Here is a 13,821-nt window from a genome sequence, read left to right as displayed (position 1 = left end):
AACCTGTCAAAAAAAGATTAAACCCTGTAAAGAAAAGAAAAAAAGACTGCCCCTTCTTGCTCAACTTGCTTCCTTTTTTCTGTAGAATAATTTACATGTTGCTTTCACTTCTGCAGCCGAGAGTTTACTGGAATGCCAGTCAGGGCTTTGTCACCACATCGCTGATGTGCCATCAGTGCTGCTGTGAAATTAATAACAGGAACTCCTTCCTCCTGCTCTTACACAGACTTCAAGTGTTGCCTGAGTGAGTGAGAGGCGATGGTGATGATCTCTCTCTCTCTCTCTGTGTGTGTGTGCGTGACCGCTTCGTGAGACGTGTGGTTAAAGTGTTGTGAATTCCCCCTGCAATCGAGAGCCCCGTCTGATTGAGAGTTCAGCACGTTGAACAAAATGGGTTTCTCTGCTTTCCTGTAGACACTTTCCACTGATGATATAACTTTAGTAAATACTGAAGGTGAGGAAGCATGATGAGCTGCTTTGATGGAAGTTTGCATTTTCAGTCCTTTCCTGAAATAAAGGAAGTTAATCAGACTAACGTTAGCAAGTTAAATGAAGACAATTTCATGTGTTTTGCCAAATTTTCTTTGACTTTAGACTTTATTAAAGACCATTGAATTCAGTTTGATGTTGAATTTGAAGGTTAAGGACCATCGATCTCTATTTGTCAACGCTTGCTAACAGTTAAACCAGCACTGCTAGTGTAAGAGTCGTACCAGTCTCAGTCTTTGATTCAGCTTTTTAATTGTGGATCATTGTCAATTGAATATCTTTGTGTTTATGGTTTGACACAGTGAGCTGGACAAACTGAAGCATAATGAAATAGTTTTTTGGTCAATTAAAGTCAGTGTCTTGTCACTAATCCGTAAAATAATTTCTCGTTGCAGCTCTAAACACTTTGACAAATCTAACAAGTCTAATGGCGCATTTCCACCGGCTCTACTCGCCTCGACACGGCACGATTAGGTTGCATCTTCACTACGAAAAAGTACCTACTTAACGTGGGCGGAGTCATCAATGCACGGCTGAGTGAAACTGCGGTAAAGACACACACACGACTTTACACCACACTTATGTAGTTGTTGGAGGTTAACCCACGTTTTTAGGATTTGTTAAGTAGTTTTAAGTGATCTACAGTTCGGCGCTGTTCGGCTTGATTCCTGTGTGGGACGTCTCTTCCTGTGACGGGACTCTGGCCAGTCAGCGGCCGGCAGTCTGACCAATCATCGCATCGTACCTGCTTAAGCACGCCCAGGTACTAGGCTCGTGGAAACGCTACTTAAACCGTGCCGAGGCGAGTAGAGCCGGTGGAAATGCGCCATAAGTAAGTGTTAGCTTGAAGCCAGGATGTAGTGAACTTATCAGAATACTAGGCAAACAGGAAATGTCAAATACACCACAATCAGATATTAACTGAAATAGAAATAGAAACTGCAACATGTTTTGAGATCTAATGTGAATTTGATTTGAATCATGTCTTAATGTTTGATTAGGCTTGCTATTTCCAATACAAGTGCAAATTATTATTAAAATCAGATCAGTTAAGGTGCTGTAATGTGCAGGGGAGAAAGCGCTGTGTTAATCAGATTATTATCAATCACTATTTGTGTCAGATTTAGGCCTTTTTAGTCACTGTTCTCTGTTAATTAGATCGGATCACATCAGATTTAAAAAAAAGTTTGTATGCCTATAAAATGATCTAATCGGATTAAAAAGCCCTTTTTCTTCTTTTTTCCTGAGCCTCAAAAAAACACTTTTGTGGTTCAGCTGTCCTTATCTACTATGGACAAAAGAGCAACTATTTCTAAAGCCAGTGTGGTTATGACTTCATATGCAGATTTTGTTAGTGTTGACTCAAAACCTTCAATGTGACCTCCATGGAAATCACAGGGCGCTGTTCAAAGATTCAAGTGGATCAAGTCCATCCGACTAAACAGCTTTTAATATCCACAAGGTTATGAACACATGAGAAACACAACCGTTCTCCATCACAGTGAAACAATGCAGCACTGCTCCTAACCCAGAGGTCTGAAATGAATGACCTCTGACCTGAAGTCTTGAGGTTCATATCCCTGGACCTGCCAGGAAAAGTCACATTTTAGAGAACTAACCACTTCTCCTGAAAGCAACGCTGTGCTCTGCAGTTGGTCTGAGAGTCTGCGTGTTTGTTCATGACTTGGCCAAAGGTCACAATGGAGCAAAACAAAAACACTGCTGTTTTACATCCTCCCCTGACTGACTGCACTCATGAAGTCCAAGGAGCTTCCTCTTTTGTTCCTCTTAGGCTCAGAACGCCAGACGTTCCAGTGCCTCTAGGGATCCTCGTATTGAGACACTTTCCCCGCCCCCCCCCCATCAGGCATTGTCTGTATCTCCTTGACATGAGTGTGAGTCATGTGCGAAACACGAGTCAGACACTGGCCTTGTTTCCTCATCCTCCACAGGGACTTGTGGGACGTCCTGGGAGAGGATGGTCAGAGCGGTCAGTGTTCTCTCCCTGAGGGGATAAAAGAGACAAGCTTAAGTTACACCATTGCTCTATAAATGAACACGTGTGCTGCTGTTGTAGTCTTGTGGCAAGATGGCAATACAAACTGGTCATAAACTACCATTTTGACGCCTCAAGATTAGTGATTTGACCAGGTTTTGCACTGGAATCGGAAACTGGAAACACTCGCACTGTTGATCACTTGTGCCACGGTTTTCCAATACATGAGAACATAATTGACAACATTGACATCAGTCTATTGAATAACAGCTGAAACAAGTGATTGATTTTACCATTTACTGCTCAGGAAAATCTTTACTCATGTTTCCCATGGACTTCCATTCAAACTGAGGCTGCTGGTGGTTAATCACTATACTCTTGCTTCCTGGTTGGAAGACTGCGTCCACTTTTCATGTGCGATCTCTGAGCAAAACAATATTAGGAGGAAGTAGATTCTATTTATCTGATGTTTTAAGTTGCAGGCATGCTACCCATGTGCCGTCTTTTTTGTCTGTAGTAGTTCCTGTTTGGACACAGTCGTCACGGTCACTTAGGGCTGAGGGTTCATTGGCAGAAATTAAATATATTCCACCCATAAATATGTTTGTATTCGTGCATAAGTACCTTCAAATAAAAGAAAATGCTTGTGTTACCTTAGAATAAGCCTTTTATATTGATTTTACGTGTTCAACGTGTGCTTGTTTTCTTAGCGGGCTTTGTGGACTGCACGAGGCGCCGTAGCTCACTGATACAACCGGGAAAAGGGGGGAGGCGGAGTGAGCTGTTTGTTACAATCTGCAGTGTCACCATCGGGTGTCACTAATTCTCACACAGTGGACCTTTTTAAAGATGCAGCAGTAGCGAGATGCCAGCAAAGGACACAAGGATCTTGACCTCAGAGCAGATGTCGTATCATAATAATCACCCCTGTGATATAAAAAAACACACAACACATACTTGGTGAACACCATGTTTTGGATACAGAAGAATGGCAGGTGCCATTTTTCCGATAACAACCCGCACCCTGGTGGCCAAGAGAATAATGCAGTGAGAGAAATAGGAATGCAGATGATGTGCTTTTTCTGTTGCATTCGCACTGTCATGTACAACAGAGTATTAGGGCCAAACTGAAGAAATTATGTAATTATGAGAATAAAGTCATAATCCTTTAAGAATTAAGTCGTAATTATTATTCAAGCAAAATCTCGAAACCTCAGCTGCAACCTGCATCAAGATGAGAAACATGGATATACGTATAATCTATAATATTCTCATAATATTATGACTTTTTTCCTCGTAATATTATGACTATTCTCATAAAATTGTGTTTTTTCCTCGTAATATTACAAGAAAAAAAGTTGTAATATTATGACTTTATTCTCGTAATATTATCAGAAAAAAGTTATAATAATATGACTTTATTCTAGAAATATTATGACTTTATTCTTGTAAAATTACGTCTTTACTCTCACAATATTACGTTTTTCCTCGTAATATTACAGGAATAAAGTCGCAATTTTATGACTTTATTCTCGTAAAATGACGACTTTATTCTCATAGTACGACTTTATTCTCATAAAATTATGACTTTTCTGGTAATATGACTTTTTTTTAATATTAGGACTTTATTCTCGAAAGATTATATTTTTATACTCTGTCATTTGAACAGCATAATGACAAGTTCAGTAGCGCAAAAGTTTCATTTCTACAGAAATACCCTTTTAATTGTAGTAATAATAGTAGGAATGGTTGTCACAGTAATATTGGACGAACAAAACTGCATGTTTTTCAATCAAGTGATCTTGTTCTTATTCAGTCTGACTGAATACCTTTGAATTAGGGGAGATTACAACACCGCACAAAAATGAAACACTGTCAGCATGTACTCAACAGCTCGCTGAAGCACCAGTATAGACAGGAACCGGCGTCAGATGTGAAATAAACGTGGGTGTGTTTGGTTTGCTTATTACATATCAAACAAAAGTGACACGAAATAGTGGACACGCACACACACGAGACAGTGGAGGTGTCCTTCACGTGCTGCTGTGCACCATGTCAGTGAAAGTGTAAACAATGTTGCCTCGTTATTCCAGGCACGTGTTTGTTTTGCATGGGTTGGCTGCTGCGTCGGCTGTTTTTGCCACTGTATCCCAAACTGGTCTTTTCATATGCAAATGCCCTCATGCAAAATAAAACCGCTTTGTGTTAGTTTGACACCACTTTTAAATGGTATTTACGGCTTTAATTTACAGTTGTTTGCTCAGCTCATGGCAGATGGCTGACCTTCCCGCAACTAAAACACTTGCTAACACAAACAATATGGTTTCCGCCTGAAGCCAACCAGGAAACAATAGTATCATGAACAGCCACCAGGGGCAGACTTCAATGATAAAAAAAAAAAAGAAGCTATTATGCCCTGTTCACACCAAACGCCACAGGATCATTTTGTAGATTTTGTGACACAATGGGCATCGCATTTTTTCCTGAGAACTTAAACGTCTCAATCACTACTTTCGGGTCTTCTTTCACAGAGCACGATGGTCATTTTGTTAATTATGAATAGGGGCGGGAATCACAGGGTACCTCATGATACGATATGCGATACATGGTCCACGATGATCTCACAATACAGCGATTGTAGGCGGAGTGGCTCAGTGGTTAAGACCGGTACCCTGTGTGCAAAAGGCTTCATGGCAGATTGTACTCAATTCCCTTGTAAGTCGCTTTGGATAAAAGTGTCTGCTAAATGACATGTGTATATGTTTGTGTTTGTATGAATGTGTATGTATGTATGTTTGTGTATATATGTATGTTTGTGTATATATATGTATGAATGTGTATATACAGTATGTACTGTATGTATGTGTATATGTACATCAGCCTGTGCTAGTGTGTGTATAGTGTGTGTATTGTGTATGGTTGGTACATACCGTGTTCTGTGTTGTGGGTGCTGCGGCCAGCTGGCTCTCAAAGTCCAGCCCAGGACACTCTTCAAGTACCGGGAGCAGCAGGGGAACCTGTGACTCAACTGATCCATGAGTTCCTCTTTGCGCAAACCGTAAACAATTGGCGCGACGCACTGCGCCAGGCTGAAGAAGGCAAAGATTACTACTGCTGACAGCTCTTTGGTGGGCGTGTGGATCAGCCCGTGCTTGTTGAGCGATGACAGGATGAAGTTGACAAAGTTGGGGAGGATGTAAACAGCCAGCTGAGAGCCGTGCAGGGCGATGGTCCTGCACCCGGCGCGATTGCGCCGGTTGAGCACTCCTATCCTCCGTCCCTCAATAAGTATCCGCACATAGGTGTAGAGAATCAGCACCGTGCACAAACCGATGAACACCACCTTGTGCAGCCTGCCCACCCTCAGCTGCTCCGGGCCACACTCCTCGCCATACTGGGGGAAGCCGTCCTCCCCGCGGAAGTGGAGGAGCAGGCTGAGAGGGATGACCAGGGCCAGCAGCCACGTGAACAGCCCCAGCAGCCACGGCCAGTGCCCCGCCGTGCAGGTGACACTGTAGCGCATCGGGTGGCACACGGCGCAGTAACGGTCCAGAGCCATGACCGTGAGCGTCAGCAGAGCGTTGGAGGCGCTGGTGATCAACACGGTGACCATGAGCAGACACGCGCCGCGTCCCGGCCGCGCGTGCAGGTGGATCTGGTAGTAGAAGACGCTGCTCATGCCCAGGTAGACGAGCGCGGACACCAGCAGGTGGAAGATCAGCACGTAGCGCACACGAGTCCGCAGACGCTCCTCGCGAACGATGGTCCAGTTGATGATGAGGTTGAAGAAGAGGAGCAGCGAGAAGGACGCGGTGGAGACGTAGAAGCGCACACAGGTGTAGTCCTGAGCTGGGTCTGGCACCGTGCTGTTGTTGGATGGCATCGTTCCTCAGCTGGGCATGGCGGGATTCGTGTGATGATGATGAGGAGGAGGAGGAGGAGGTGAAAAGCTTATCCGCTGCATGATCCTCTCTCTCTGCTCTCTCACTGACGATTGACACAGTTACACCGCGGCACAAGTTTCACAAGTCTCTCTCTCTCTCTCTCTCTCTCTCTCTTTCTCTCTCTCTCTCTCACTCACTCACTCACACACATTGACAGCACATTGAATTGACAGACATTCATTTCCTGAAGACTTACCCTAACCTTTACCTAACTCTAACCTTGACCCTAAAACATGTCTTCAACTTAAAAAGTGTATGGGGACTTGGGGGCATAAGGAAGACAAGTCCCCATAATGTGTGTAAACAACATAAGGAATACCAGATACACTCTCACACACTCACACAACAGTCTCAGCTTTTGACTTCTATTCCTTTGGACAGCCTAAACAAAGTCGTATCCCTTAACTCAACCATAACCAATAGATTACACTAACTTTAACCTAACCACAATTCAAATCTTAGCCCTAAACTTAGTCAGCCTCATTAGGACCAGGATTTGGTCTCCATGAGGACTTGTTGTCCTGACAAATTCAGCGTTTATGTCTGTCAGAAAAGGTCCTCCAAACACAATTACACACACACGTTTGGACTTTATTCATAGTGAGGACACTCATAGACATAATATGTCCTCTAACCTTAACCATTACAACTAAATGCCTAACCTTACCCCTAACCCCAGTCTATTCAGATGGCGGCCGTGGGCCACATGTGGCCGTTAACTAACTTCTTAGTGGCCCAGCCTGTGGTTCCACCAGAAATAACTTTTACTGTCCCTCAAAGATTCCTACATCAATTCCTCCAGTAGTCTGATGAGTTTTGATAGCAGTGTTATTTCAAAGAGAAACAAATGGTAATATCGTGCACCTTTTTGATTTGATGCATTTATGATTTTTTAGTCATTTTCATTTTTGTCAAATCCCCATTATGTGAGTGTGTAAACAGATTTAGGTCCTCACAAGATAAGGAATACCAGGTACACACACACACACATTCCCTGGCCCCTTACCCTATCCTTAAACATCACAACTAAATGCCTAACCATAACTACAAAATGTCTGCGTTGTTATTTTGTCTTTAAAACTATTGTATTATTTCAATTTAAAGTAGACTTGCAGCATTTATGTTTTAAGAGGGTTTGACGCAAACGTTTTGGACTTTTCACACTTAATTCTCTGAAGTTCATATTTGTTGAGTCGTTGTTGCCATCCACTGCTGCTGTTGTAGGTGTTTTGCCAGTAATGTGTGTTACTTTGCTTTAATGACAACACATGATGATTCTGCTGGATTACATGCGTGCTGGAAAAACCTCAGAAGGAAAGGGAAGATGTTCAGGAAATCTCAAGGTGAACGGAATCTCTTTCACTTACACATTTTCCTCCAGAGCACACAAAGCAGACAACACTAACTGGTCATGATGTATTATTCTTCTTATTATTATTATTATTATTGTGGGTCAAGTATGTATTGACATACATAGTTGCAGAATTATTTGTGTTAAAAACATTATGAAATACAATTTATCTGAATTGACAAAAAAACAACAACATTTACAGCCATTACAGTTGCAGAGAATCACATCTGTAACTGCTGTAACATCAGATGTGTGTTGATCTTTTAATAATAAATTCCCTATCAGGCTACATTCACATGCAAGTAAGTTTAATGTAGTACAACCAAGTAACAGCTGTGATACCACACTTCTACACGGTCCTTACTCATGCTATCATCACTGCACAATATGAATATTATAATTTTAGTTTAAATCTTTATAGTTCAGACACATTTACAGCTGTTCCTAAGTTCACTACGCCACCATGTGCTCAAAGCCGGTATTGTGACCTGTACAGTCGAGCAGAAGCCCCTCGAAGTACACTGAGCTTAACTTAGAACATTAACATTGAAATGTTTTATTCATATTACCACTACAAATAAAAGATTTCAACTTTTGTGATTGCAGTTTCTTCTATAATTAAGAAATAAACCATAATTTGTGTTAGTAAATAAGCATAAGATATATCATCATGAATAATGTAATAAGACCACTGACATATTAAAAAAAATGGCCACATTCTTATGGCTGGTTGTTTACATAAAACGTACATTAATATGTAGATAATATATATAAAATAATATTATATTTGTGTAACTGCTATGCCCCCTGCTGGTTGTTTTAGATTGTTTTAGAACTTAATCTTGCTGTTTTTTGGTGACTTTGATGTTTGGTTTCGTTTTTCCTTTTTAATTTATAATACTATTTTTCTTGCATTCAGAGCGAGTGCGTTTGTGTTTTTGGAGTTCACTGCAGCATCCTCCTCCTGTGATTTAACTTGTAAACTTCCTGCTCTCTGCAGGTGTTCAGTCTGCTGCTGTAAATTGCTCCTTCCTTGGAAACAGAAACTTAAAATTTTGGGTGAACTTATGCTCAGAGCTCACTTTTCTCTCACAGCTTACGCATCCAGGACGAAAGAACGACCTCGAAGAAGGTAAGAAAAAGTGTTTTTTATCAGTCTGAATATGACTTTTGCTGATTTGAAACCTGTTTTGAGCTTATAATATCGCGACATGTGTAAGTTTAACTCAATAAATGATAGAGCTTTAGCGTAAGTTCAATGTTTAGAATAATTGTGAGTGAAAGCTCACTTGCTAGGCCAAACATAAGTGTAACGTTCTACTATTGTATTTTTACACGGACAATTTAAATGTTGTGTCACAGTTGACCACTTAATTAGAGCAATTAACTTCTATTTTTAGTCATTATCAAAATGTTTTAATATTATTATTATTTTTTTTTTTTTACCATAGTTATGTAGCAAGTTAAAGGAAAAGATAATTTAACTAATAATTTCATGCTAGCTGATTTTTTTTCCCCACAGGATGATTGTATGACTTTTGTTATACAAATATTTAAAATGAACAAACTCCATTTACTTAAACTTTTAAAAACCTAATTTTGCATATTTAATTTAAGTTGTTTAAATGATTGTATATAAGAGCTAATGTACTGCTGCACATGGCAGACCCAGCTGATAGCTAAGCTTATACATGAAGATGGTTAAGTTTGACAAGAAAAGGTATATTGTTGTGCTTGAATATGGGTTTGGCTTTTCATAAACCTGTAATGTCTCAATTATATCACATTATTTGTAAGTTTAAAATGTTGAATAAGTTGTCTTGGAAAGTTTGCATGCACACCTCAGATACCTTTTGTCATTTAAGTGTCAAGTTCCTTGAGCACTACCGATATATCAGCTAAAAGTCCAATATCATGCATCCCTGGTTGTGAGTCTAGTTCTGCTTGGGAAGGTTTTTGTGATTTCTGTGTTATAGAATAAGATAATAGAACGTCAGAAAACAAATATACATATTTATATGTATATTTATATACATATTAAATGTAATGTTTGTGTATTGTATCTGAAAGCTAAATTGAGTTAGCAGGACAGACCATGCTGAATGTAAACCTGGTCCTAGGCTTATGTCAATATTGATACAGAGATGGTTAAAGTTTTTAAAGCATTTTACTGAACATTAACGATTGGTAATCAGCATAAACCTGTATGAAAAGATACACTATGAGGGTGGGACAAAAGAAAGAGCACTGTCAAGAGGAAGATTTTTTTTTTAATTTGCATTTCATGTGAATAAATTATAGGTACATCTGTTATGCTACTAAACTAACATTAGTAGCACCACATTCACAACAACTTTTTCTTTAATATGACAGTTCTTAATTTCTTCCCTTTAAATTTCAGCCATGGCCGTTTACCAGCAACCAATCGCTGTACAAGCAGTAATCCCATCCCAGGTGATGACAGTGACCACCACCCATGCCCACATGCCTGGCACATGGAGCACTGGCCTCTGCGACTGCTGTTCAGATATGAGCACCTGTAAGTCTACCCAACAATCAAGTCCCAAAAGTTCCTTCGTGGATGGAGAAACAGTTGTTGAGGGAATATTGTGCTTGCTCTATGGAATCATAATGAAATGCAGTACAAGCACTGATCAGTTTGAAATCTTCACATTTATAGGTGCTCTGCAGTAGGAAATGACAGGTGAAAACGTTTTAATAATGTGCCTGTGTGGGGAGGAGTGAAGAGGAGAAATTTAAAAAAAAGCTTGTGGTAGTAAATGATGTTATATTTTATAAATGAGTATTGCACTTTTATAGTTCACATGATTCACATGAGGATTGATTGCATCATATTAGATTGATACTTTCAGGTTCATTTCTTCTGAACTTCCCGTTCCCACAGTACAGGGTTAGCGACAGTTGTATTATTTAATAATAAATATACATTATAAAAAATTAAAAATAAAAATACAATTAATTAGTTACGGCTGGCAACTTACTGTTTAGTCCTTTCCCACATTTTTCAGAATGTACTGTGTGCAATTTACTTTAAAAAAGGGAAGGACTTTTTTTCTGGGAAATATCAATATGAAATTTAATCCGACAAAATTTTCCTTGTTTCTTTTTCTTCCCTGGAGGCTGCTGTGGTTTGTGGTGTTTCCCCTGCATGCAGTGTCACACTGCCAGTTTAAACAACTGGTGCTGCTGCATGCCGCTCCTGGACGCCTGCTGTGTGGTGTCCTGCTTACTCCGCTCCTCCATCAGAGAGCGTCACGCCATCCCTGTAAGGCCGGTTTGGAGGGGGGGGTGAAATCTCTGTTATAATCGCTACTAACAATGAAAACGTGTACATCTGGTAAAGTCAAGTTAGTGCATTGTGATGTGATGTGAGACGTCACAGTCCACGCTTTGACACTGATCTTCATGAGTAGAAGCCAGTAGAGAGATAACAGTTTTTGGAGTGAACACAGGAATTGATTGAGTGGATTGTTAATCCACAGAAATTCTCTGTCCTGAGCTCAAATGACTCGACTTCTCAGCTGATTTTGACCAAGCGGCAAGTGTCCGGATGTGACCTCACCCATGAATGTGTGAATTTGCTGTTTGAAGCCTCCAGAATTAGCATTGTTCAGAGGCTTCAGCTCCAACAAGGCACCCTGGATGATACCAGCTGTCAATTACACTGGCATCCACTGGTGCCTTACTTTAAAGTCTGTTTCCCTCTAAATGGGAGCATAATTTACAATATCAACATCATGTTCTATTGAAGATGAGCTGAAACCAGTGATCAGTGTCAGCCAAGGCTGTAAACAGAGTGTCGAGGAGTTGCAGAAGTTGAGTTCCCTGATCACTTGATTTACATGCTAAGCCCCCATGTCCTCCAAATTCTAGATCATTTCTGTCTGCCACGACAATTAAACACATTTTTATCATGCATTTTAATATTTTGGTAACTCTTGAATATAAATATCTGTTTCTTAGAAACATGGCTGAATGTCATAAAAAGCCAAAATCCACAACTCTTTTCTCAGAAAGAAAGTGTTTTTTGTTTCTGTTCTTTCTTCATTTGTGTTTCAACGTTCTGTTTTGAATGTTCCAGTGCAGCTACTATTGTTTCCTCATTTGTCACCACCGTAATACCGCACAGTTTGCATTTTTCATCAGTCAGCGAGGAAGAGTCAGTTTCAAGATTTGCTAAATGTAACTGTTACCAAAAAGTGAAACAGTTTTGAACTCAGTACACACTGTTGAGCAACCTAAAGGATTTATTTGAAATCTGATCAATGATGTTCTACTCAGTTTGCCTGTGTGAGATATATTAGCACACTGGAAAATGATTTATATAAAATTAGTTTCTTCAGCAGTTCTAGCCCAGTGATGGTCAGACTACTGTATATAATGTGCATACTAGCTGGATTTGTGTATCCTGAGGTTCAAATTCAGAGCATTGTTCAGTACAGTTTATAGTATAGATTTGTTCAGTCCTACCTAATGAAACATGTTTTTGGGCCTAAATTAAGAATTCACATGGTAACAATGACAAACTGCACATAATCGATCGATATTAAGTCCTTTTTAAATCTTTATTTCATGAAAGATGTGAATATAGACAGACATGGAAGTAAACAGCAAACTGTAGCATTAAGGGGTTGTTAACCAGGTGGATGAAATTAAAGGCGGGAAAAACTCAAATATATTCCTATACCTTCTAAAGCTCATTCATATTAACCGACGACTGCAGGAAACATCATTGCTGTAAGGCTGGGTAAAAATAATAAGCAAATAAACTCTCATAGCTGATGTTTTCAGCCCTGTGCCTTTGTCTTCCTCCCGCAGGGCTCTTGCTGTGATGACTGCTGTAAGCTGTTGTGGTGTTACGTATGCGTGTGGTGCCAGATGAACCGTGAGCTGAAGATCAGGGGCTCAGGACGGGCGAACACCGCCACAGTGGTCACCTCACAGGTCATGAGGGGATAGGACGCAACCATGTGGAAACACAGGCGTTCATTTCAGTTTGCTTTTCTTAGTATAGCAGTGATTAAATTTTTTTTTTTTTACAAAAATATGCAGCTTTGCAGCAAATTTTCACATTTCAAAGTAGATTTTTTGTTATAGCTTGTTATATTGTGTCATATCATATCAAGTTATTGTTTCTCCTTGTTATTACAGTTACTGTTATTGCATTGCGTGCTCTTGTAATATAATCGTTTTTGATGACAGGATCATATGCAGCTACAATATTATCACTGATGTCTTTATTCACAATGTTAAAAGCAAACAAACTTTCAAACTCACGTATTGAATAGTTTTTCTTTATTCCTTGAGTCGTTTAATCATGTATTTCCTGCTGCTTAAAAGATATCTAACCTTGAAGCAGATGAACTATGGCAGACCTATTACCTATTACAGTGGCCAATGAAATGATGTCTGCACACAATCATGTTTAGCAGGTTCAGACTTTGAGAGATTTGCAAGAACTGTAATGATTCTACAATAGCTGTTACTAATTACTCATTCGGTCAGTCTGATAGTAACACATTCAGTCAGTCCAGTACATGATGAAGAAACGTCCTGTTGTGTGGGAAAATCCCAGTGAATCAGCTTTAGACATGCAAACCAACTGGCGCCACTAAACATCCACACTTTCAGTTACAGTCACCACTGTTCTGAGTCTGTGTGACTGCACTAAACTGCTGTTTAGGCCCTTTGTTAAAGGTCTATTAAGAACTGCACTGTTAAATATAAAGTGTTCTATTGCATAATGTGATTAGCTGTAGGTTTTTGGTTAAAATGCATAATATTTCTAGTACAACTGTTGGATTACGACAACATACAGTAAATGAAACAATAAAGAGGAACCAGCAATCACAAGTTTAGAAAGCAAACACAGATGTTCTGGACAGATGTTTCTATTTTGACTCAATTTGCATAAAGTAACCACTGATTTACACACATGGACAGACATAAATGTATGGTCTCGTCTCAGTTTGTCATAATCAGACGCAAAAGAAAATTACACAAATGAACATTAAACTATA

General features: G+C 39.8%; 2 protein-coding genes across 2 annotated transcripts; one reads left to right on the top strand and one right to left on the bottom strand.

Moving 5' to 3' along the window:
* Positions 1–14: 14 nt before the first annotated feature.
* On the bottom strand, positions 15–6,767 carry zgc:194312 (uncharacterized protein LOC794943 homolog). Its single transcript, XM_058624781.1, has 2 exons — positions 5,416–6,767; positions 15–2,494 (listed from the first exon to the last, which is right to left on the bottom strand). The coding sequence occupies exons 1-2, from the start codon at positions 6,366–6,368 to the stop codon at positions 2,353–2,355; spliced, it is 1,095 nt and encodes a 364-aa protein (XP_058480764.1). The 5' UTR covers positions 6,369–6,767; the 3' UTR covers positions 15–2,352.
* Positions 6,768–7,738: 971 nt separating this feature from the next.
* On the top strand, positions 7,739–13,099 carry ponzr1 (plac8 onzin related protein 1). The gene is made up of 5 exons (XM_058624783.1): positions 7,739–7,772; positions 8,781–8,912; positions 10,182–10,319; positions 10,921–11,066; positions 12,620–13,099. Exons 1-5 carry the CDS (start codon positions 7,754–7,756, stop codon positions 12,758–12,760), a joined length of 576 nt encoding a protein of 191 aa, XP_058480766.1. The 5' UTR covers positions 7,739–7,753; the 3' UTR covers positions 12,761–13,099.
* The last annotated feature ends 722 nt before the right edge of the window (positions 13,100–13,821 follow it).

This window comes from Solea solea, chromosome 3 (assembly GCF_958295425.1).
Source record: "Solea solea chromosome 3, fSolSol10.1, whole genome shotgun sequence".
Classification (NCBI taxonomy): Eukaryota; Metazoa; Chordata; class Actinopteri; order Pleuronectiformes; family Soleidae; genus Solea; species Solea solea.
The sequence above is the reverse complement of the archived record's forward strand: the minus strand, read 5'-3'. Positions and strand labels throughout refer to the sequence as shown.

Coding starts and splice junctions, on each gene's coding strand:
- zgc:194312 (XM_058624781.1), bottom strand. CDS start 6,368: ATGCCATCCAACAACAGCACGGTGCCAGACCCAGCTCAGGACTACACC. Junction 2,495..5,415: donor CACCCACAACACAGAACACG/GTATGTACCAAC, acceptor TTATCCCCTCAG/GGAGAGAACACTGACCGCTC.
- ponzr1 (XM_058624783.1), top strand. Junction 10,320..10,920: donor CTGTTCAGATATGAGCACCT/GTAAGTCTACCC, acceptor TCTTCCCTGGAG/GCTGCTGTGGTTTGTGGTGT. Junction 11,067..12,619: donor GAGAGCGTCACGCCATCCCT/GTAAGGCCGGTT, acceptor TTCCTCCCGCAG/GGCTCTTGCTGTGATGACTG.